Below are 23,509 nucleotides of genomic sequence, written 5' to 3'. Positions count from 1 at the left end.
CCCCTATTCGTCCTTCACTCTCAGGGAAGGTAAATATAACTCCTCCTACATTACAAGGTTTTACCAAATGCACTGCGTGTAACCTAATAGACCATAATGTAAATGTTACAATACAGTCGTGGACATAAATGGCAACATTTGATTTGCACTCATGCTTTTGCGCTCCCGTACGCAAAATCCAGTTTTGAGCAAATTATAAACCACTACCATTCAACCTCTACGTATATAATGTTTGAGAATACGACGCGCAGGATTAGCCCATCGGTGTAGATTTTTGTGGGTCATGCGGAAAAGAGCAGGAGGTAAATAAAGAGACACGCGCTAATAAACACGGGTAACGATTTACTTTCACGCCCACAGTAGCATTGCCAGACACTTTCTGTCCGAGCTGTTTATACCTGTGTAATCGGACACATAAAGGAGTCGGAGAGAGTAAGAAAAGCAGAGAGCAAAAAGGTCTACCGTCAGCAGGACCGTAAGGTGGTGGTAAGTAGAACATTATGCTCCTGTCTCTGTCACATTTTTGTAGTTGCTCGTATTTTGTTCAGCATGGAGGAGAAAACCCAGATAACCGTGTAGGTGGCTTGGAAGATTTTACTAGTAACTGTATTCTGCGAGCTCAAATCACTTCTAGTACTTGCCACATAACCAGCCACTTAGCTAGCTACACCCACTACTAGCTTGCTAGCAAGCTACATTAGCTAGTTAGCATACTGTATTAATCTATTGTGTAAAGTCAACGTTCAGTGCGAGCTGTGAGGCCATTCGTGTTGACATGCAATGCAACCATTGACATGCAAAATAGTATAGGGGACATTCATTCCCATGTTAGGTGCGTTATCTCATGCCAAGTTGTGGTAGGTTGTGTACAGATACAGGCCTACCTGCTTGTTTTATGATGGCAATGGTTAGTTTGATGGTGCTTTTTGAATTCTCAACTGGTGGTTTTATGTAAAAGCTTGAGGAAGCTTCATAACGTTGTCATTAACCACATACTCACGAGAAGCCAATCTATGCCTGTAGAGTACACCAATTAAGTCCATACATTGACTAATTTGGAGTGAGTATTTGGAATATGTGTTATATCGTGTGCATGTTTATCTGTCCGCCGTTTTGACAATTAAACTGAGGTGCTGTTGTGGGCTTGTAGCAGTAGACCGAAAAATGAATCAGAACCTATCTGTAAAGTGTTTATTAATATCTTTGTGTAATCCTCTTACCGTGGCCCTAATCATACAGCATCTGTTTGGGTCAGCTAAAACAACGTAAAACCCAGAGCACTCAAATTCAAATCTGTACTTTGAAGCCAGTTTGACTGCTTTTTTCTTCCCCTTTAATCAAGGATTTAGTCCAGGGACACTTTAAAATGAATTGTCATGTGAAATAATGACCAACCGTCTTCTGGCCCGTTAGGTTAACATTAAAACCCCTTTCCCAGGATATCTACTGGACCACAGTGGACAGGGAAGGTTTTGTCACCATTTTTCCCGGTAAGAATACTTCTGCTTGTGTTGCAGTAGAAATGGACAAGGGCTTAGCTTTTTTACCACCGGGGCTCACTTCATTATATAAATTGTCATTGTTGTATTTATCTGAGAGATTTATTGTAGTTCAGTCTATGTACATAACGGGTGGTCAGTTCAGCTGTGTGCGTCTGTTTGCCTCAATAGTAGGTCATTATGTGAACAGCAGGTTCATATCTCTCAACGTTTTGTTGCTTTGACACGCTCTACGAAAAAACACTGTGGCACTGGGAGTATTATTACGACGTAGAGTTCATTCACTTCTGGCCGATTCCGGCATTATGGATGTGACATTTTGACACCAATCCCAACTTTGATGTGTCATAGAAAGGACAAATAACATTACATCTTTGTCTGGCTTTTGTACCACTTGGAAATTGTGAGTATTTGCATTTATGAAAATGTTGCTTTTTGGGTAGACTAAACATATTTTCAAAAGACTGAAGTCCAAGGTCAAAACCAGTATTTCCAATTTTAAGCTTGGCTGATAAACTATAATTTTGAAAAGATGATCAATTCCTATTATTATTACACCATTGGATATTGTCACCAACATTATTGATGTTACAGGGTTTGAACAATGTGTTCAAACATAGCAGATTTCTTGAGGAAAGGCATTTCTTGTCATTTGGAATGTTTTTGAAAGTTAATCAGAAGTACCTTGAGATTGCATAATTAGGTTTCATACTATACAGTTTTCTTCTGTGAAGAGACTGAAACATGGACGCAAGTGGATCTTACTTTAAATCAATTACCCCAAACAGGCTACATATTAAAAATCACAAAGTAATGGTTAATAGGCCACACAATTAACGTTATGCAATGGTCATCTTAATCTTCAGACCAATTTGAGACCTTTATTTAGAATTTTAGAGGTCAGTCCTTAAGTGCAGACTAAGGGAATACTTAAGTATTCAGAATCTTTATTCAGTATTTTGTGCAAGTACCTTGGCAGCAATAAAAGCTTCAAGTCTTCTTGGATATGCCTCAGCTTTGCACACATGGATTTGGGCAGTTTTTCAAATTTTTGCTTGTAGATACATTTGTGCTGTGTCAGGTTGGAAAGGGAGGGTTGGTGAACTTTGATCTTCAGGTTTCCCACAAATGTTCAATCAAGTTCAAATCTGGGCTTTGGCAGGACCACACAAGGACATTCACAAAATTGTCAGGAAAACATTCCAGCTTTGTCTTGGCTGTGTCTTTTGGGTTATTGTACAAAAAAAACAACTGTTTTTGCAACAGTCTGAGGCCCTGTGCCCTCTTGAACAAATTTTCCTTAGAAGACCTGTATTTTGCTCTGTTCATCCTCCCATCAATCCTGACCAGTCTCCCAGTCCCTGCTGATGAGAAGCATCCACATAGCATTGGGTTCTTGTTCACCTCCCTTTCCCGGGAACTTAGTTTGGCATCCAGTCCAGGCCCAGAGAGCTTCTAGATGATTCCAAAGTGCGTTAATTTCACTAAAACGGAACCAAGTTTGCTCCTGGGAACTTCCAGTGCTTCAACAATATTCATATAACTTTCCCCAGATCTATGCCTTGACTCCATTCAAATCTCTTAGGGCTGTGGACTGTATTGGACATCATGGCTTGGTTTTTGCACTGATATGCACTGTGTATTGTGGGGCCATATGCTAAAAATATAAATTGCCAGTCAAATGTTTGGACAACCAGGCCCATTCATCATATTGTGATCGGATGACAACAAGCCAGACATGCCAATTCACATGGAGTTTTATGGTCAGAACTAAATACTGGTAAGAAAAAGTATGTACTCTAAGGACAATTCTCAGTCACATCACCAGTTTTCATTGCAGTGACCTATTTGTCCAAAATGTATCCATTTTGCTATTCTGCATTGTTATCGTATGTCTGCAAATGCCTAACTCTACCTTGGAGCGTCCATTGATTGTATTTGGACATTTTTCTTAATAGAAAGTTGTGTCATACAATTCAGTCATGTACAAGAATTGTCAGTCAGCATGACAACAAAATGAAAATGGCAGTATTGGTTTGTTACTCACCTCGGTATTGATCAAACGAATTAGTTTTTGTTTTGTCATTATGTGGTATTATATGCAGATTAATGGCAAAAAATCTAAATAATATAATATGAAGAAAGTTATGGGGTCTGAATACTTCTCCAAAGCATTGGAAATGTGTCTACTGCTAATCCAGCTCTTTGGAGATGAAGGCAAAATCTTTGTTGTTGGTCCTTCATTTGATAAAATCACACTGACAAATCACAAATTGTTGATAAACACATCTCTTTATGTAAAATCAGTGATACCATGTATAAGAAATGCATTTCTGCTATCTTGTTTCTTTGGCCTTCCATACCAGCAGTCATTTTGGCATCAAAAGGAATGTTATCATCCAGCACATTTGCAACCATTATGATGTTGATACAGTATCAAAACACTATAGAAGGATACTGACAATGAGGAAGCAACCAGAGATCATGTAGAACCTTAATGAAATTTGGCTTCACAGTCACAATTTCAAGATGATTTAAGGAGTACGATGCACAAAAACACTACCTGTAGCCTGCTTTTTCAAACCGTGAGTGGTTCCCAATTCAACTGATTTATTTTTCAAAATGAATAACATTGTCTTCCAGCTTTGATGTGGTTCTGGTGTTCCCTGGAACGGAAAGGGTTGGCAACTGCTGCTTTGTATGCATTCCTCTCTTTGAGGCGTGCTTTGATTGCTCGCTACATTGTTGATATCCTTGGAGAGGATATCAACAATGTAGCGTGTGCGCGTGCGTGCGTGTGTGTGTGTGTGTGTCGCTGCAGGGACACCCAGGTAGAGACTTCAATGGGCTTGCCCTCCTGTCCTTTGAGACCTCTGTCTATCAAATGTTGATCTGGTCTCTGGGTGCTTTGAGTGATTTAAAATGTTGGAGAGTAATGCACAGGAACTTGATTATTAACTAACTTGATTATAAATTAACAGCAGCTTAATTGATACCCTGCCATTCAAAAGTGTGGGGTCATTTAGAAATGGGAATTTGAAATAGTCATTTAGCAAAATGAATAGGATATAGTCATTAACAAGGTAAGAAATAATGTTTTTTACTTGAAATAGTAATTGTCCTTCAAACTTTGCATTCGTCAAAGAATCCTCTATTTGCAGTTATTGCAACCTTGCAGACCTTTGGCATTCTAGTAATCTGAAGAGATTTCCCCCCATGCTTCCTAAAGCACCTCCCACAAGTTGGATTGGCTTGATGGGCAATAACGTACCATAAGGTCAAGCTGCTCCCACAACAGCTCAATAGGTTTAAGATCAGGTGTCTGTGCTGGCCACTCCATTATTGACAGAATACTAGCTGACTTCTTATACCTTAAATGTTCTTGCATAGTTTGGATCTGTGCTTTGGGTCACTGTCCTGTTGTAGGAGGAGACTGGCTCCAATCAAGTGTCGTCCACAGGGTCTGGCATGGAGTTGTAAAGTGGAGTGATAACCTTCTTTGTTCAAGATTCCATTTATCCTGCCCTTGATGAACCCAGCATCAGCGTTTGATAAATACATAACATCGGAGTGTGATAAATACATAACATCGGAGTGTGATAAATGCATAACATTGGAGTGTGATTAAAAGGGATTTCCCCCAGCAGCTGACCTCCCAGTCTGGATGGTTAATGACCTCCCAGACTGTGATGGCACTCCTGCGCCTTTTTCTAATTGTTTTCCTAATGCTTCCTCTCTTTGTTCTCAGATGGCTCATCCAGAGCTGGTCTTACATGGTACCATGCATAGCATTGGTGTCCGGCTACAGTTTCTCTGCTTTATTAATAGATTGGCATTGTCTTGTTTGGCAAATTAACTAATGCTGATCATCTGGCAGGACCCTGAATGACGGTGCTTAAAACTTAGTTAGGCGTCTGGAATACATCCAATTTGATCCTTATCGGCAAGTCAGTGTTTTTATTCACTTCTCCCTCTTTTCAGCTCAAAGGTGGTCTGATTGGATTTGCCGCTGCCTGGTGTTGCCATGGCGATGCGGGAGCTGGTGGAGGCGGAGTGCGGAGGAGCCAATCCCCTCATGAAGCTGACAGGTCACATGACCCAAGAAGGAGGAGCTTGGCGGCACAGGTCAACGCCTTCTGTGAGTGGTCGGCTGTAGAAATTTGAATGTTTTTACTGATACCTGAAGAACTTAATCATTTGTTTCTAACATTCCACTTAGATGAGAGTACAAGTTACTATCAGAATTCATAAATGTTTAGCATCTCAGCGTGTCACTTATCTGTGGTTCTCCTAGATTCCCCCGACACCCATTGAAATAGCCACTGAGGAAGAGGTGTGTGCTCAATGTTACCTTCTCCATTGTATTGATTCTACCCGCTGTGCATATTCATTAAAAAAAGCAGTATAAATACATGTCATTCGTGATGTTGTGGTTATTGATGTCCTGTTGTGCCTGTGCGTGTCCCAGTTGGTGAATGAGTTCATGCAGCAGGCTCCTCCGCGCGCCCCCCACAGCTTTGACATGGGCCAGCTGCTGGAGGAGATGCAGCAGATCGACCAGCAGAGCTACAGGCAGGCCCCACAGAGAGGTACGCACACCGCAGTAACGCAATACCCTGCTGCTCTCCAGCATACCAGAAGTAATGTTCATTTGCACTGTAGCTGCCCAGCCGCATGTTAGCGGTTTACCGCTTCTTACTGTCAGTTCACAGGCCTCACAAAGTTATAAACAGTACCAGTCAAACGTTCAGACACTCCTACTCATTCAAGGGATTTCTTAATTTTTTATATTTTCTACATTGTAGGATAATAGTGAATACGTCAAAACGATGACATAACACATGGAATCATGTAGCAACCCAAAAGTTGTGAATCTGCAATATCTAATGTATTTTGATCTGTTTAACACTTTTTGCTGTTTGCTACATGATTCTACTTCTGTTATTTCATAGTTTTGATGTCTTGACTATAATTCTGCAATGTGGAAAGTAGGGAACTAAAGAAATGCCCCGGGATGACTAGGTGTGTCCAAACCTTTGATTGGTACTGTATGTTGGTGCTTCAAGAAACCTTAATTAATCCATCTGCTCACCACCCCAAGTACATTCAGTGTAAACAGACTTGTCAGTGTGTGAGGAGAACAGCCCCCCTTTTCCCATTCTCCTGCCTGTAGCTCCGGGAGTGGCAGCGTTGGCCCTGTCTGGTGATTGGACATCCGAGTTTCTGTCAGGAGCCGAGGCCGCCGGTGCCTCACAGGGGCAGGTTGGACTTGGAGATCCATCTGATGCTGATTGGACCAGAGAGTTCATCACGGATGGCACTGGTAAGAAAAGAAAATAGGAATGGTCAGGAATATTGCCGATATTTAGTTTGAACATACAACTATCAGCCATAACATTATGACCACCTGCCTAATATTGTGTAGGTGCCCCTTTTGCTGCCAAAACAGCCCTGACCCGTCAAGACATGGTCTCCACTAGACCTCTGAAGGTGTGCTGTGGTATCTGGCACCAAGTCATTAGCAGCAGATCCTTTAAGTCCTATTAGTTGTGAGGTGGGGCCTCCATGGATCGGACATGTTTGTCCAGCACATCCCACAGATGCTGGATTGGATTGACATCTCGGGAATCTGGAGGCCAAGTCAACACCTTGAACTTGTTGTTGTGTTCCTCAAACCATTCCTGAAAATGTTTTGCTTAGTGGCAGGGCGCGTTATCCTGCTGAAAAAGACCAATGGCATCATGGAATACCGTTGCCATGAAAGGGTGCACGTGGTCTGCAACAATGCTTAGGTAGGTGGTATGTGTCAAAGTAACATCCACATGAATGGCAGGACCCAAGTATTACCAGCAGAACATTGCCCAAAGCATCACACTGCCTCTGCCGGTTTGCCTTCTTCCCATAATGCATGCTGGTGTTATGTGTTCTCCAGGTAAGCGACTCACACGGCCATCCACGTGATATAAAGAAAACGTGATTCATCAGACCAGGCCCCCTTCTTCCATTGCGCCGTGGTCCAGTTCTGATTCTCATGTGCCCATTATAGGCGCTTTGGCAGTGGACAAGGGTCAGCATGGTCACCCTGACTGGTCTGCGGCTACGCAGCCCCATACACAACAAACTGACACCTTTCTATCAGTACCAGCATTAACTTTTTCAGTAATTTGAGCTCAATAGCTCATCTGTTGGATCGGACCACATAGGCCAGCCTTCGCTCCCCACGTGCATCAGTGAGCCTTGGCCTCCAATGACCCTGTCGCCAGTTCACCGCTTTTCCTTCCTTGGACCACTTTTGATCTGTACTGACCACTGCAGACCAGGAACACCCCACAAGGGCTGTAGTTTTGCAGTCATCTAGCAATCCCAATTTGGCCCTTGTCAAAGTCGCTCAAATCCTTATGAGTGCCCATTTTTCCTGCTTCTATCACACATACTCTGAGGACAGAATGTTCACTTGCTGCCTAATATATCCCACCCACTGACAGGTGCCATGATAACGGGATTATCAGTGTTATTCACTTCACCTGTCAGTGGTCATAATGTTATGACTGATCGGTGTATATAATGGCCAGTCTAACTAGTAGAGGATGCTGCATATGTGTAGATAATTGGCCGGTCTAAGACGTACTTCTGAGGATTGGGTTTGAGTCTGACCTACCTCTTCTGTCTTTCAAAGCTTTCCTGTCTACTAAAGCATAAATGTCTGAAAAATGTATCATCTTTATCTTCTTTTCTTTCCCCTCTTTTTCTGTTTGCCTCTTGCTTTTTCTTTTATTCTTTCTCGTTATCTCTTTCTCCTCTTTCCTCTCTCTCTAAGATCCCGGGCGCTGGGCAGAGGAGTATCTAGAGCAGTCAGAGGAGAAACTATGGCTTGGAGATTTGGGAGAGAGGGAGCAGGAATGGTAAGAATGGAGGGATGGGAGCAGGATGCTTATATAAAGTGAGAAACCTTATTCTAGAATATTCTAGACAAGATAATGCCATTGCAGTGTTGACCTGGTATGTGTTTTTGCATTGCGTGACAATATCCCTGACAGTCCTCCTCATCATGAACTCAAAAGCCACAGAATAATTTTTTGTGTTTACCTAGGTGAAAACAAAGCTTTGTAGTAGTTAATGTTTTTGCATCAACCTTTAGATATAAATATAATCTTTATTCCCTGTGTGAAGGAATGAAGGGGAACAACATTGCATTGTGTGTGCGTGAGAGTTATAAGGAATACAGTGATGCCTGGTGAGGCTCAGCGGGTGCTAAGATCCCAGCAATCACATGTGTTTGTAGGACCCATAAGAAGTGCCATTTTGTTCCCTTCCTGAAGGGGAACCAATATAATACTGATCACCAAAGGTTCCCTTCCAGTTAGTCACTGCAGTGCCGCTACTGGGGAACAGGGCAGTGCCGCTACTGGGGGACAGGGCAGTGCCGCTACTGGGGAACAGGGCAGTGCCGCTACTGGGGAACAGGGCAGTGCCGCTACTGGGGAACAGGGCAGTGCCGCTACTGGGGAACAGGGCAGTGCCGCTACTGGGGAACAGGGCAGTGCCGCTACTGGGGAACAGGGCAGTGCCGCTACTGGGGAACAGGGCAGTGCCGCTACTGGGGAACAGGGCAGTGCCGCTACTGGGGAACATAGCAGTGCCGCTACTGGGGGACAGGGCAGTGCCGCTACTGGGGGACAGGGCAGTGCCGCTGCGGGGGACAGAGGTATCCGGAACCCCCAGGTCCTGTCCAGAGAATGTAGAGACACAACTGGCCAGAACCTGCTGGTGGGCCGTCACCAAGGGAGGGGCACAGGGGATGGAGGGCAAACTCCAGACCCAAGTGGTCCGTGGCACCATTGGCACAAAAGCCGGATATGGTGCGGCGCGACCTTGGAGTCACCTATTACAAAGTGCAGGCGGGATGGGCCAAAGACGTGTGGGAAACCCACGTACTAGCCCGGAGCCAGGGTAGAAAACCACAATCTACAAGGTAAATCCCCACCAGGCTTCATCCGAAAAGATAAAACGGGGGCCGTGACAGTGTGTCGAGCACGAACAGATGTGTATTCTATGTATTCTGCCCCGCGATGTCTATAAAGTAGAGGACGACCGGAAGATTCTTTGAGATTGAGTTTGTAAGATCGAGTTTGTAAGACAGAGTAAGATTGAATCTGTAATATAATGAACAACAGACTATCAAATATGCAATAAATAACTGAATGATTGTCTCCCTTGACGACCGGTTACACGGTCATGATTTCAACCACATACGAACGTCTGGTGTCTAACACGTGATAAGAAGCTGTCACTGAGTTAGAGAAAATAATGTGGTATCCTTCATAGCTATGTATTATTAGTGGATATGTATTATGAAATGAAACCCTTTTTTAAGCTTTAAGTATGCTGGCTTCAATCAGTTAACCCTTTGACGGTAACTTTTGTTAATCCAACAGGACAAAAGAATACCGGCCAGGAGACGAACTAAAGCAAACCGCCAACGAGCTAGTCGCAAAGGTTGACGACCCAAAGTTACAAAACACTGAGGTGTGTGTCACGTGTGTGTGGTGTTTTTCCCCCTCTGTGTCTGTTACCATACCATTCCTATTTTTTTAACTTTATTCTTAGGAATAATGTAGCTCTGTAACAACGTGGCTCTTGTGAATGTAGTCATTTGTTCAGTAGTCTACTAGCTGTCAGACTGTATCATGAGAATCCATTTCATGATGGACCGTAGCATCGTAATCACCCAGTATTGTCTGGTTGACAGGGGCCTGTTTTTCTGAAATTTACCTACCTAGATTTTTCCCAACTGAGAGGATGCAATGTATAGAAATAGAATGAATAGAGCTGATTATCCATTGACTTGAATGGGAGGTGATGTTCTATTCTTTACATTTCTGTGTCTTCCCCATAATCCATTGGCTTAATCCAGCCAGATACATCTTGGAAAACTAGCCCCAGTCTGTGTGGTAGCCGTCTGTCTTCCAGGACTTGGCTAAAGCACAGACGGTTCTGATGAGTCTTTTAGCTGTAGCCTTAGTAATTGATACTGTGTTGTTATGTTGTTGTTGTCGTTGCACTGTAGTTCCTGCGGTTCATTAGGCAGATTGGCGAGGGCAGTGTCACAGTGGAAGACAGAGCAGGCAAACAACACACAGATAGAGCTCAGGCCCAGGAGGCTCAGAACTGGGCCTCCAACCTCAACCAGGTAGGAGCCCGACTCCCACTGAGGACACAAAGGGGAAGGGTGTGACTATCAACCTGCGGGGGAGCTATCTTGGCTCTAGCCTCTAGTTTTGTTCCTCATTCCCCGCCCACTCACCCCTCTGCAATCCCCAGTAATTGGTACAGACTCCTTATTGGCTGTGGAACGTTTCAGAGGGAAACTGTACGTGTAGAAGGAATTTGATTTACTAGAGCCTAGTTCAGTCTATTTCTATCTGCAAACTTCTGCCTATGAAAACCATCCTAGCTATGCCGTCTTTATCTGACTTCCACTTCCCCTTCTTAAGTGATGTTCCTAACAGTGTTTGGACTGTTTGTGCAATTCATGTCAGGGATCTAAATCACATATCAACTGCTACTTCATCAGAAGATGATTGGCAGTCTCTTCCCGAATTACACCCGTGTGTTGACCCTTGAAAATCTACTCCCAGTAGTTCTCCTGCTCGCCGTTTTGCTGTAACATCTACTTTTCCCCGATTGGATCCTAACCCTGTGAGCTTGGCTTGCCCATCCTTCCATTAACAACCCCTATTCATTCATACCAAACTGAAACTCTGCCGTCCTCTTCACCTATTTAAAATAATGAAATGCCTCACACCCGCCACAAAACAATCCCGCCTCCCCCTTTCTCCCTGGATGCCATAGTTTCTGCAGGAGACTGGGGGAGGGTCTTTACCCTTGACAAGCCAGCAGTGGGATCAGAAGATTGCTAAAGCTAAGGCTAATCAGGCACAGCAGTGGGCCACTGTCGTCCGACAGGTAGGACCCCTGACATCCCAGCAACACTGCCGAGTGGCTCTGCAACCAGCTTTCTGTCACGAAAGTTGCGTTGGGCTGGTGTTTTTCAACGTCTTTTTTGCAGTAGTCAAACTGCCGTTTTTAGTTGCTGAGTTCTTGTGCCCATTGCAGTTTTTCCTCGTAGCTTCTATGCGCTTCCCATGAACCCCTGGAAGACACAATGCGCATTTGCACGTAGTGTCCGCTGATTTAACTTGCATTCAGATTGAAGAAGTCATTTGGAAACGTAGGGTAGTTGACCTGTCCTAGAAGTTAGCAACGCGAGCGATGTAGTGGAGAAAGGCTGTGGTACTCTTGTTGTGTTTCTTTCACCCATTTCTTTTTTCCCCCTTTTTTTCTGGTTCCCCTCTTTCATCCCTCCTTCCCATCTGTTTCTGCTTCTCCTTTACAGTCTTTAATATCAACCACTGTTCCGCCCTGCCATCCACTTTAAATGTTGTAACAGAGCCAGCTCTGCCATTGCTACCTCTTACTTCCTGTTCAGGTCTCCGTGGAGTCAGCGGAATCGTGGGTAGATGAGTTTGCCTCAGCAGGTCCAGAATTCCAACAAGCTAAAGCTGCTGTGGAGGTATGATAGACGTACCAGAGAGAATACCAGACAACAATGAAGCTATTGTATTTGTATTTCGGTACCGCTCAAGAACATTGCCAGTGTTTGCCCACTGCCCAACCGCTTTTTCAGACCAACGAAAATGTCTTGGGGGTTCCCATGGCAACATGTAATGCCAGAGCCGTGATATGTCACTGTCATTTGACTTTTGACCTCATGGTTCGTCCCTTCTGTCAGAGCGATGTAGACTTCTGGGAGAAGTTGCAGCAGGAGTGGGAGGAGATGGCCAGACGCGATGCGGAGAGTCACCCCTGGCTGTCTGACTTTGACCAGATGCTCAGCAGCTCATACGACAAGGTAAACCGCCCTCCTCTTGGTTGGGTTGACCTTTACCCCCGGGCACGTATTAGCGGCGTCACAAGGGATGACTGAGGATCAGTTCGGCCTTTTAGACCAGTTAATATTAAGACATGGGCAGCTGATATTCTGAGGCGCTTGGTACGTACATAGTTGTTCAGAACAGGCCCCAGTAATGAAATTATCAAATATTTGACATTTAGCTGAGGCTTGTGTGCGATACATCACACTTAGCGTAGGCTATCTCCACCTGGCTAGGCTAGACAGTTGGCCTCAAGTTTATTCATTTACAGCTCCCTTGCTATTTCTTTCTCAACATCTAGGGGTACCAGTTTGAGGACGACAACCCATACATATCTCACCAGGACCCCCTGGCAGAGGGCGTGAGGAGGATGGAGGCGGGGGACATCCCCGGGGCCGTACGTCTGTTCGAGAGTGCCGTACAGAGAGAACCAGACAACCAGCTGGTGAGACCGACCATTAATAACCCATTCATATCTCATGATTAACTGGCAAAAACCCACAAATAACATCTTGCATTGGAATTATTTCTGGCTGAAAAGCCATGCCGACTAAGGCGGGTTGTTCTTAGCTTGGCTAATAAAAGGTGAGTTAGGATGGCCTACTGTAAGTGCACACTTTCTTGTTTTTCAGGCGTGGCAGTATCTGGGAACCTGTCAGGCAGAGAACGAACAAGAGTTTGCAGCCATCAGCGCCCTCAGAAGGTACGGAGATGGAATGGCAGCGCTCCCTGACTGGAGAACAGCACTGCGTGACCTTTAGCGAGGCACCGGTCCTGCTCTGCTCCACTGTAATGCTTTACTTGGAGAACAGGGTGCCATTGTCAACCGGTGGGACTAGACAGTGATTCTCAAATCGAGGCCTTTGAGCCAAAAGTGTTGATGGGTTTCCTTCAAGCTTTCTAGACAGGGACTGATTTAGACACCAGGTGAATGTATTTCACTACCAGGTAGAATAGAAAACCAGTAGTACTCTGGGTCCCCTGACTAAAGTACAGGAAACATGGCCTATTTCATGGGCTGGGTGTCTCTGTAAAGCACTTTGTGACAACTGCTGTTGTAAAAAGGGCTTTATAAATACATTTGATGATCATGGGTGCACATTTCATGTGTGGCTATAATACAAAGATGCTAGTTTAAGCAAGAACCTGTAGTGCCTAACAGGAAGCCCTTTAGGCTACATAATGCCTACGAAGACTGCTGGCTGATATGCTGTTCTGTTGCCTGTTTCTGAACTCTGTCTCAGATGCATAGAGCTGAAGAAGGACAACCTGACTGCTCTGATGGCACTGGCCGTCAGTTTCACCAACGAATCACTGCACAGGCAGGCCTGCGAGACCCTTCGCGATTGGCTGAGGCACAACCCCGCATATCGGCCAATACTGGAGCAGAGCGAACGGGAGCGAGAGATGGACGGAGGGACCAAAGAGAGGGAAAAAGAGAGAGAGAGATTCGGTTCCCTGTTGCCAGAGTGAGTTTCCCTTGAACCTTTATATCAACGCAAAATGAAAGACTGGAATATGCCAAATATGCAATACAAGGGTCTTATGTAGATTCTCCTTTATGTACAGTACCAGTTAAAGTGTACTTTATTTTTTTATTTTTACTATTTTCAACATTGTAGTGTAATAGTGAAGACCTCAAAACTATAAAATTACTAAAATTTAATCATGGAGCAACATTTCGTATAGTAGATTCTTCAGAGTAGCCTCCCTTGATGACAGCTTTGCACACCGTTTGCATTCTCTCAACCAGCTTCATGAGGTAGACACCTGGAATGCATTTCAATTAACAGGTATGCCTTGATTTTTCTTTCCTTAATTGTGTATGAGCCAATCACTTGTGATGTGACCAGGTAGGGGTGGTATGCAGAAGACCATCATTCTGTCTGTAATGTAGTAATCCACATTCTGGCAGGAACAGCTCAAGTAAACAAAGAGTAATAACAGTCCGTTACTTTAAAACATGAATGTCAGTCTATTTGGAAAATGTCAAGAACTTTTCGTTTCTTCAAGTGCAGTCGGAAAAACCATCAAGGGCTATGTTGAAACTGGTTCTCATGAAGACCGCCCCAGGACAGGAACACCCAGAGTTACCTCTGCTGCAGAGGATTGGGAACTCTAATGAACCTATCTCAGAAGTCAAATTATTTCTACCTCAGATTGAAGCCCAAATAAATGCTTCACAGAGTTTAAGTGATAGACACATAGGGTTAGACTAACCCTAACTCAAGGCACAGTCAACCAGCATGACTACTACAGCATTTTGCAGCGATACACCATCCCATCTAGTGTGCGCTTAGTGGAACTATCATTTGTTTTCCAACAAGACAATAACCCAAAACACAACTCCACAATATACCAACCTCATCCTAATTGAGATGGTTTGGGATGTGTTGGACCACAGAATGCAACCAAAAAGTGGTCTGCATATGTGGGAACTCTTTCAAGACTTTTGAGAAAGCATTCCAGGTGCCTACCTCATGAAGTTGGTTGAGAGAATACCAAGAATGTGCAAAGCTGTCATCAAGGCAACGGGTGGCTACTTTGAAGAATCTAAAACAATCAATGTATTTTTAATTGTTGGTTACTGCATGATTCCATATTAGTTATTTCATAGTTTTGATGTCTCCACTATTATTCTCCAATGTAGAAAATATTGAAAACAAAGAAATACCCTTGAATTAAATTTTGACTGGTACTGTAGTTTAAGAAATACCTTTTTAGAGAAATTGTAAACCATCTCTCTCCTCGTTTACACCCCCAAACCGCTGTCAGGTCTTTGTTTAACGAAGTGCAGTCCCTCTTCCTGAGTGCGGCGAACTCTGACCCCGCCCGCGTCGACCCCCAGCTGCAGTGCGGGTTGGGAGTCCTGTTCAATCTGAGTGGGGAGTACGACAAAGCCGTAGACTGTTTCACCGCAGCCCTCTCAGTCACTCCACAGGTACTCCAGTAGAACTTCAGTGTTAGATCTCTCCCATCTGTGATTCAGGTGTATTTGGAGAATAAATTAGCTTTGTTTTATTTCAGTAGCAGTCAATTAACATGCATTCAAATGTATCCGTCCTTCCTCACTAGTTTGCTTGAGGGGATAACTGATCTGTATGCAAAACAGCCGGCCGTTTTTTGTTTTACTGCTCTCTGGAATTAACTCTTCCTAGTGACATTAGGAGCATTGACCCCCTTCATCTGTGTTTTTGAATAAACTTCGCTATTCACAAACTCCAACTGCTCCCACTGGACACACTGCTCAGCTCACCTTTTGTGACAATGAGGGGATGTTTTCCGTCTTTATCTTTCTGTCCTTCTCACCCCCCCCGCCCCCCACTGTACTGTAATGTTAAGGCTTCGCCAGGCGTCTGAGATTGGCTGTTTTGCTGGCTTCTCTATGGAAATGGACAGCTCTGTTTTTGAGGGACCTCCGCTTCCTCACTTCTTCAGTCGTCGCTGATTGCTTTTCCTCTTTTGTCTCTATAACATACTGGAGTTATCTCATTTAAGTTCAGACTTCAGCTTCTCCCCTTATTCAATGGCAGTGATCAAATGGATATCACTGAACTGGTCTGTCGTCTGGCTCTCTGCTTTTAGAAATGTTCTGTATTTCTTATCGAGCTGTAATGGCGCTGCAGCTTCAAATATGTCCCCCTCTGCACCAGCTCCAGCTTGATAAAAAGTACAAATCACCTGGGTGATGTATCAGTGAGGCCTGGGTTTGCTGACGGTTTGGGGGATTTAGGTCATAGCTTCTGCTATGCTTTCAGTTTGACATAACCTGCATTCGTTTCTACCTCCTTTCTTAACAGAGCGGTAGTATACACCTACAAGCCTGTACCATGCCAGGAGTTGGTCTGTGAGGAAAACTAAAAGTGAACCAAGTAGTGTCTACGGATAGTTCTTGAGGAGCTTCTTTGTACTGTTCCCGGCAATTATTTAGTTTATTTACGGGGGGTACTTGGCCTTTACCAAGAGGGCTGAGAAATCGTGACAGGCTTTCTCTGAGCCCTTTGCATGGTCAGGGAGGCTTTGATGTTCTGCTGCCATTGTCAGATTGAAGGGCTTTCACACCTCCGCTTCTTCACACCTCTATTGTGTAATCTGGAGTGGCAACCAGGACGTCAATGCTCTTCCAGGAAGCTTGGTAGGTCAGGCTTGGTAGCATTTTGTATTATATTGTAGAGTATCTGGAGCTCATTGTGATGTTTTTTTTCTCCTTCTCTGCTTTAAAAGTAGTTTCAAACTGAACAAGGACTCATTCAGTTGAAGGCTGGCTGGTGTGTTCAGATTTCTGCTGTTTGTTGTATTGTTTGCCCTGTACTCTTGGCAGTAGAAAGTCCTTTGAAGTTAATTTTGTCCTAAGTCAAGTTTGTTGGTTTTAAGGTTTTTGATTTGGAGTGTGAAGGTTTTGCTGCATAGCTCAGTTTATTTTATCAGTCCTTCCGAAGAATAAAATGTATTTTATTCACTTTATTTTGCTAAAAAATAAGGCGCTAATGAACACTGTTCTGCTGGGTCTGTTTTGATCTCAGGACTATCTGCTGTGGAATAAACTGGGCGCCACCCTGGCCAATGGAAGCCGCTCAGAGGAAGCTGTTGCCGCCTACAGGAGGGCATTAGAACTGCAGCCAGGCTTTGTTCGCAGTCGGTACAACCTGGGAATCAGCTGTGTCAATTTAGGAGCCCACAGGTGAGATGGGGCTCACACTCAAACCTCCATGGTCAAACAGACAGTCATTTTTCCTATCAACATTTTGATAACATTGCTGGCTAGTGATTCAAAATTCCACCCATCCATCATCTTCCGCTTATCCGGGGCCGGGTCGCGGGGGCAGCAGTCTAAGCAGAGATGCCCAGACTTCCCTCTCCCCAGACACTTCCTCCAGCTCTTTCCGGGGGGACACTGAGGCGTTCCCTCCAGCGTGTCCTAGGTCTTCCCCGGGGTCTCCTCCCGGTGGGACTGGACCGGAACACCTTCCCAGGAAGGCGTTCCGGAGGCATCCGAAACAGATGCCCAAGCCACCTCAGCTGACCCCTCTCGATGTAGAGGAGCAGCGGCTCTACTCTGAGTTCCTCCCGGGTGACCGAGCTTCTCACCCTATCTCTAAGGGATCGCCCAGCCACCCTGCGGAGAAAGCTCATTTCGGCCACCTGTATCCGGGATCTTGTCCTTTTGGTCATGACCCAAAGCTCATGACCATAGGTGAGAGTAGGAACGTAGATTGACCGGTAAATCGAGAGCTTCGCCTTGCGGCTCAGCTCTTTCTTCACCACGACAGACCGATACATCGACCGCATTACTGCAGAAGCTGCACCGATCCGTCTGTCAATCTCCCGTTCCATCCTTCCCTCACTGGTGAACAAGACCCCTAGATACTTAAACTCCTCCACTTGAGGCAGGCACTCTCCACCAACCTGAAGTGGGCAAGCCACCCTTTTCCGACTGAGGACCATGGCCTCGGATTTGGAGATACTGATTCTCATCCCCACCGCTTCACACTCTGCTGCAAACCATCCCAGTGCATGCTGAAGGTCCTGGTTCGAAGGGGCCAACAAGAAAACATCATCCCCAAAAAGCAGAGACGAAATCGTGTGGTCCCCAAACCTGACACCCTCCGGCCCCTGGCTGCGCCTAGAAATTCTGTCCATAAAAATTACGAACAGAACCGGCGACAAAGGGCAGCCCTGCCGGAGTCCAACATGCACTGGCAACAAGTCTGACTAACTGCCGGCAATGCGGACCAAGCTCCTGCTTCGGTCGTACAGGGACCTGACAGCCCTTAGCAAAGGACCCAGAACCCCATATTCCCGAAGCACTCTCCACAGGATGCCGCGAGGGACACAGTCGAATGCCTTCTCCAAATCCATAAAACATGTGGATTGGTTGGGCAAACTCCCATGAACCCGCCAACACCCCGTAGAGGGTATAGAGCTGGTCCAGTGTTCCACGGCCCGGACGAAAACCACACTGTTCCTCCTGAATTCGAGGTTCTACTATCGGCCGTATTCTCTTCTCCAGAACCCTGGCATAGACTTTCCCGGGGAGGCTGAGAAGTGTGATCCCCCTATAGTTGGAACACACCCTCCAGTCCCCCTTCTTAAAAAGAGGGACCACCACCCTGGTGGATCTCATCCACCCCCGGTGCCTGGCCACCGAGGAGTTTCTTGACCACCTCTGTGACTTCAGCCCGGGTGATGGACGAGTCCACCTCTGAGCCCTCATCCTCTGCTTCCTCAATGGAAGACGTGATGGCGGGATTGAGGAGATCCTCGAAGTACTCCTTCCACTGCCCGACGACATCCCTAGTTGAGGTCAACAGCTGCCCTCCTCTACTGTAAACAGCGTTGGTAGGGCACTGTTTCCCTGTCCTGAGGCGCCGGACGGTTTGCCAGAATCTCTTCGAGGCCAGCCGACAGTCCTTCTCCATGGCCTCACCGAACTCCTCCCAGGCCCGAGTTTTTGTCTCCACAACCACCGGGGCTGCAGTCCGCTTGGCCTGTCGGTACCCGTCAGCTGCCTCAGGAGTCCCACAAGCCAACCAGGCCTAATAGGACTCCTTCTTCAGCTTGACGGCATCCCTTACTTCCAGTGTCCACCACCGGGTTCGGGGATTGCTGCCTCGACAGGCACTGGAGACCTTACGGCCACAGCTCCGAGCGGCCGCTTCGACAATGGCGGTGGAGAACATGGTCCACTCGGACTCAATATATCCAACCTCCCTCGGGATCCAGTCGAAGCCCTGCCGGAGGTGGGAGTTAAAGATCTCTCTGACAGGAGACTCGGGCCAGACGTTCCCAGCAGACCCTTACACTACGTTTGGGCCTGCCGAGTCTGTCCAGCTTCTTCCCCCGCCATCGGATCCAACTCACCACCAGGTGGTGATCAGTTGACAGCTCCGCCCCTCTCTTCAACCGAGTGTCCAAGGCATACGGCCGCAGGTCAGATGAAACGACAACAAAGTCGATCATCGACCTGCGGCCTAGGGTGTCCTGGTGCCACGTGCACTGATGGACACCCTTATGCTTGAACATGGTGTTCGTTATGGACAAACTGTGACTACCACAGAAGTCCAATAACTGAACACCACTCGGGTTCAGACCAGGGGGGCCGTTCATCCCAATCACGCCCCTCCAGGTGTCACTGTCGTTGCCCACGTGGGCGTTGAAGTCCCCCAGTAGAACAATAGAGTCCCCAGTCGGAGCACTTTCCAGCACCCCTCCCAGAGACTCCAAGAAGGTCGGGTACACTGCACTGCCATTCGGCCCGTAGGCACAAACAACAGTGAGAGACCTATCCCCGACCCGTAGGCGCAGGGAAACGACCCTCTCGTTCACCGGGGTAAACTGAGCTGGGGAGCTATAAGCAAACCCACACCAGCCCGCCACCTCACCATGGGCAACTCCAGAGTGGTGAAGAGTCCATCCTCTCTCAAGGAGTGTGGTTCCAGAGCCCAAGCCATGCGTAGAGGTGATCCCGACTACCTCTAGTCGGAACCTCTCAACCTCACGCACGATCTCAGGCTCCTTCCCCGCCATCGAGGTGACGTTCCACGTCCCTAGAGCTAGTTTCCATGTCCAGGGATCGGGTTGTCTAGGCCCCCGCCTTCAACTGCCGCCCGATCCTCTCTGCACCGTCCCCTTATGGTCCCTCCTGTGGGTGGTGAGCCCGGCCGGGCCCCATGGGGAAAGGCCCGGCCACCAGGCGCTCGCGTACGAGCCTCAACCCCGGGCCTGGCTCCAGGGTGGGGCCCCGGCTGCGCCATACCGGGCGACGTCACAGAACTCATAACATTAAGGGGGTTTTGAACCGCTCTTAGTCTGACCCGTCGCCTAGGACCTGTTGGTCACTCGCGTGCTCAAACCCCTCCACCACGTTAAGGTGGCAGTTCATGGAGGGGTGATTCAAAATTCATCCATCCATCCATCTTCTTCCGCTTATCCGGGGCCGGGTCGCGGGGGCAGCAGTCTAAGCAGGGATGCCCAGACTTCCCTCTCCCCAGACACTTCCTCTAGCTCTTCCGGGGGGACACCGAGGCGTTCCCAGGCCAGCCGGGAGACATAGTCCCTCCAGCGTGTCCTAGGTCTTCCCCAGGGTCTCCTCCCGGTGGGACGGGACCGGAACACCTTCCCAGGAAGGCGTTCCAGAGGCATCCGAAAAAGATGCCCAAGCCACCTCAGCTGACCCCTCTCGATGTGGAGGAGCAGCGGCTCTACTCTGAGCTCCTCCCGGGTGACCGAGCTTCTCACCCTATCTCTAAGGGATCGCCCGGCCACCCTGCGGAGAAAGCTCATTTCGGCGGCCTGTATCCGGGATCTTGTCCTTTCGGTCATGACCCAAAGCTCATGACCATAGGTGAGAGTAGGAACGTAGATTGACTGGTAAATCGAGAGCTTCGCCTTGCGGCTCAGCTCTTTCTTCACCACGACAGACCGATACATCGACTGCAGAAGCTGCACCGATCCGTCTGTCAATCTCCCGTTCCATCCTTCCCTCACTGGTGAACAAGACCCCTAGATACTTAAACTCCTCCACTTGAGGCAGGCACTCTCCACCAACCTGAAGTGGGCAAGCCACCCTTTTCCGACTGAGGACCATGGCCTCGGATTTGGAGGTACTGATTTTCATCCCCACCGCTTCACACTCGGCTGCAAACCGTCCCAGCGCATGCTGAAGGTCCTGGTTAGAAGGGGCCAACACGACAACATCATCTGCAAAGAGCAGAGACGAAATTGTGTGGTCTGCACAATTTCGTCTCTGATTCAAAAATGTTTAACTAAATTAATGTTGGGAAGCTCTAACCAGCAATGTTGGCAGAATGTATGAGTCCTTTATCTTAGTAGAGAACATTCATACAACACACATTTTTATTTGTAATAATATATCAGAAAACAAATGAAACACAGAACTCTGTCTATAATAACCAGTTGGTTCAGATTTCCTTTTTGACTTTATATTCTGTACACCATATCATTTTCTTCCTTCATACTGTATCACAATTTTTTTGCCTTTGATTAATATCTGTTCAAGGCACCATGCTGATACCTCCAGGTTAACCCCCATTCTCTTCCTGGTTCCCAGAGAGGCCGTGGAGCACTTCTTGGAAGCCCTGTCCCTTCAGCGTCAGGCGTCCGGGGAGGGCAAGGCGGCGGGCCCCAGGCGTGGCCCGGGGGGCGCCGCGGCCACGATGATGTCAGACAACATCTGGTCCACCCTCCGCATGGCCTTAAGCATGATGGGCGAGAGCTCGCTGTACACGGCGGCCGACCGGCGAGACCTCGACACGCTGCTCGCCCACTTCTGTCAGAGGGAGGTCGAGGCAGGGAGAGAATGAGGGCGGAGGAGGGCCGAGGGAGGGAGAAGGGGAGGAGGAGCGATAGAGTGTGAGTGTGCACTTAGGGGAGGAAGGTGCCTGGGAGAAGTAGAGGGAGAAAACATAAGCGAGGCCCCATCCAAAAACAACCCATAGCCCCAAACCTTTTAGGCTCTTCATATAGATGGGAAATCTTCAGATAGGTACAAGCAACCTGGAAGTTGCTCCATGCGTATAATGTTGGCCATATTGCTTACCAGGTTTTTTGGTTACTGATGACTGATTTTGAAGGGAAATGAGTCCAACCCTGATACATATCCCATCTTCATGAAATGAGGGAGGGTCACTTGAGACAACTGGAGTGGGAAGAGAGACTGTGACTGTCAGCAACCAAAAGAAGTATACAATATACACACTTTCCTCCATCAGCAGGCTGCTCTTATGAGCCTGGTTTACCCGTCTGTTCCTCCTCTGTCCTTTTCTTGTTTGTCTCAATGCAGTAGATGCTCACCCAGGCTAGTTCTGGTTGGTAACCCTCGGTCCTCAGCATGTGGTGCAGGGACAGTCCGTTAAAACTTGAGGGGACACATGATTTTCATTCAACACTATTAACCAAAGATTTAAACTTGCGTCAAGTTTGAAACTTTTGGTTTTTCTGAAGGAGTACACATCAGGTAGCACAAAACAAAGTTGAGATGGAAAAATGTTTCACTGTAACATTCATGTTTTTAAATGTCTCGTCTTTACATGTGGCCTTATTTTCACTCTTGACTGTCAATCAGGTTTTTGGGGCAAAGAAAATATTAGCGTTTTCTAAGTCATAACTTATTATTGAATACACTACAATTTTACCATTTGTAAGATTATCGTATAAAACAGTCTAAAACTGACATTATATCAGAATTTCCTTCCAGATAATTTTTCAGCACTTATTCAATTATTTGTATTCCCCCTCACCCATTTCACCTGCTTTTACTAGTCCTCTGTTGTAGCGGCCAGGGGTAAAAAGCTAAATAGAACATAGAAACACTTGGGAGGACCTACCACCACAGAAAGTGAAAATAAGGCCACATAAAAATATGGGTGAACTTCCCTTTTTATGTAGATTTGTTTTCTGTTCTAAATCTCTTTGACAAGAAGCATTTACACTTTGGATTATTTGAAGGCTTAGTAAAACTGGCTTACTCATCCTGAATTAGTGGCTGAAGGTAGAAAAAAGTCCATCACGGTTTTATAGCTAGTTGGCTATGGAGCACAGGAAAAGAAGTGCGTGTCGGTTTTTCATTCTTCCCTTTATATCAGAGAATGAATTTTCCTCAGTCCAATCAATGACGCATCGATCCATGGAGTGCCCTAGAGAAATGAGACTGCTGACTTGTTATACACACCAAGGTCATATTCACTAGAAATTAAACCGAAGCAACAGGCCAAAGCGAGGAGGGGCCTACCAGAATTTGTTTGGTTAGATAGACGTTTGAATTAATATGACCCAGCTTTGGACAAAGGATGCTATCCATGTAGTTGTGATGATATACCGAAGGAGGAGTCCTTGGACTCTTAACCTCTCTCGCCCCTTTTTTCAGACAAAGGCTTTTGCTGTAAAATAATTAGCTTAATTGTAAAATACTGCTTTTGCCATAGTATGTATTGTACTATAATTATTGTACCATCTGTTTTCAAAATAGTTAACCAAACTGTAATGGTTATTAATGTAATATTCAGCAATAAAACTGATTGCAAAAATTACTTTCTCATTCATTAGGACTACTTCTCA

The 23,509-nt window shown here is 46.2% G+C and overlaps 1 protein-coding gene across 5 annotated transcripts; it reads left to right on the top strand.

Annotated features, from left to right (window-relative positions):
- The first annotated feature begins 86 nt into the window (after positions 1 to 86).
- Positions 87 to 23,481, top strand: pex5 (peroxisomal biogenesis factor 5). 5 transcript variants are annotated; one of them, XM_034288921.1, is made up of 18 exons: positions 87 to 486; positions 1,439 to 1,490; positions 5,481 to 5,637; positions 5,794 to 5,832; positions 5,968 to 6,088; positions 6,673 to 6,822; positions 8,317 to 8,401; positions 9,935 to 10,025; positions 10,567 to 10,689; positions 11,352 to 11,465; positions 11,989 to 12,072; positions 12,292 to 12,411; positions 12,735 to 12,878; positions 13,066 to 13,136; positions 13,678 to 13,902; positions 15,209 to 15,374; positions 16,957 to 17,114; positions 21,504 to 23,481. In XM_034288921.1, the coding sequence occupies exons 3-18, from the start codon at positions 5,524 to 5,526 to the stop codon at positions 21,754 to 21,756; spliced, it is 2,058 nt and encodes a 685-aa protein (XP_034144812.1). In that variant the 5' UTR covers positions 87 to 486; positions 1,439 to 1,490; positions 5,481 to 5,523; the 3' UTR covers positions 21,757 to 23,481. The 5 variants fall into 5 exon arrangements, with proteins under 5 accessions (XP_034144812.1, XP_034144810.1, XP_034144811.1 ...); XM_034288919.1 differs by having other exon boundaries at positions 1,414 to 1,490; XM_034288920.1 differs by lacking the exon at positions 1,439 to 1,490.
- Positions 23,482 to 23,509: the final 28 nt, after the last annotated feature.

The sequence above is a fragment of the Esox lucius genome, chromosome 20, assembly GCF_011004845.1.
Source record: "Esox lucius isolate fEsoLuc1 chromosome 20, fEsoLuc1.pri, whole genome shotgun sequence".
Taxonomy (NCBI): domain Eukaryota; kingdom Metazoa; phylum Chordata; class Actinopteri; order Esociformes; family Esocidae; genus Esox; species Esox lucius.
This window is presented reverse-complemented; position numbering and strand designations above follow the sequence as displayed.

Bases quoted from the DNA above. Each gene is read 5' to 3' on its own strand.
- pex5 (XM_034288920.1), top strand. From the start codon at position 5,524: ATGGCGATGCGGGAGCTGGTGGAGGCGGAGTGCGGAGGAGCCAATCCC. The intron at 10,690-11,351 runs GTAGGAGCCCGA...TGGATGCCATAG, and splicing joins GGGCCTCCAACCTCAACCAG to TTTCTGCAGGAGACTGGGGG. The intron at 13,903-15,208 runs GTGAGTTTCCCT...AACCGCTGTCAG, and splicing joins TTCGGTTCCCTGTTGCCAGA to GTCTTTGTTTAACGAAGTGC.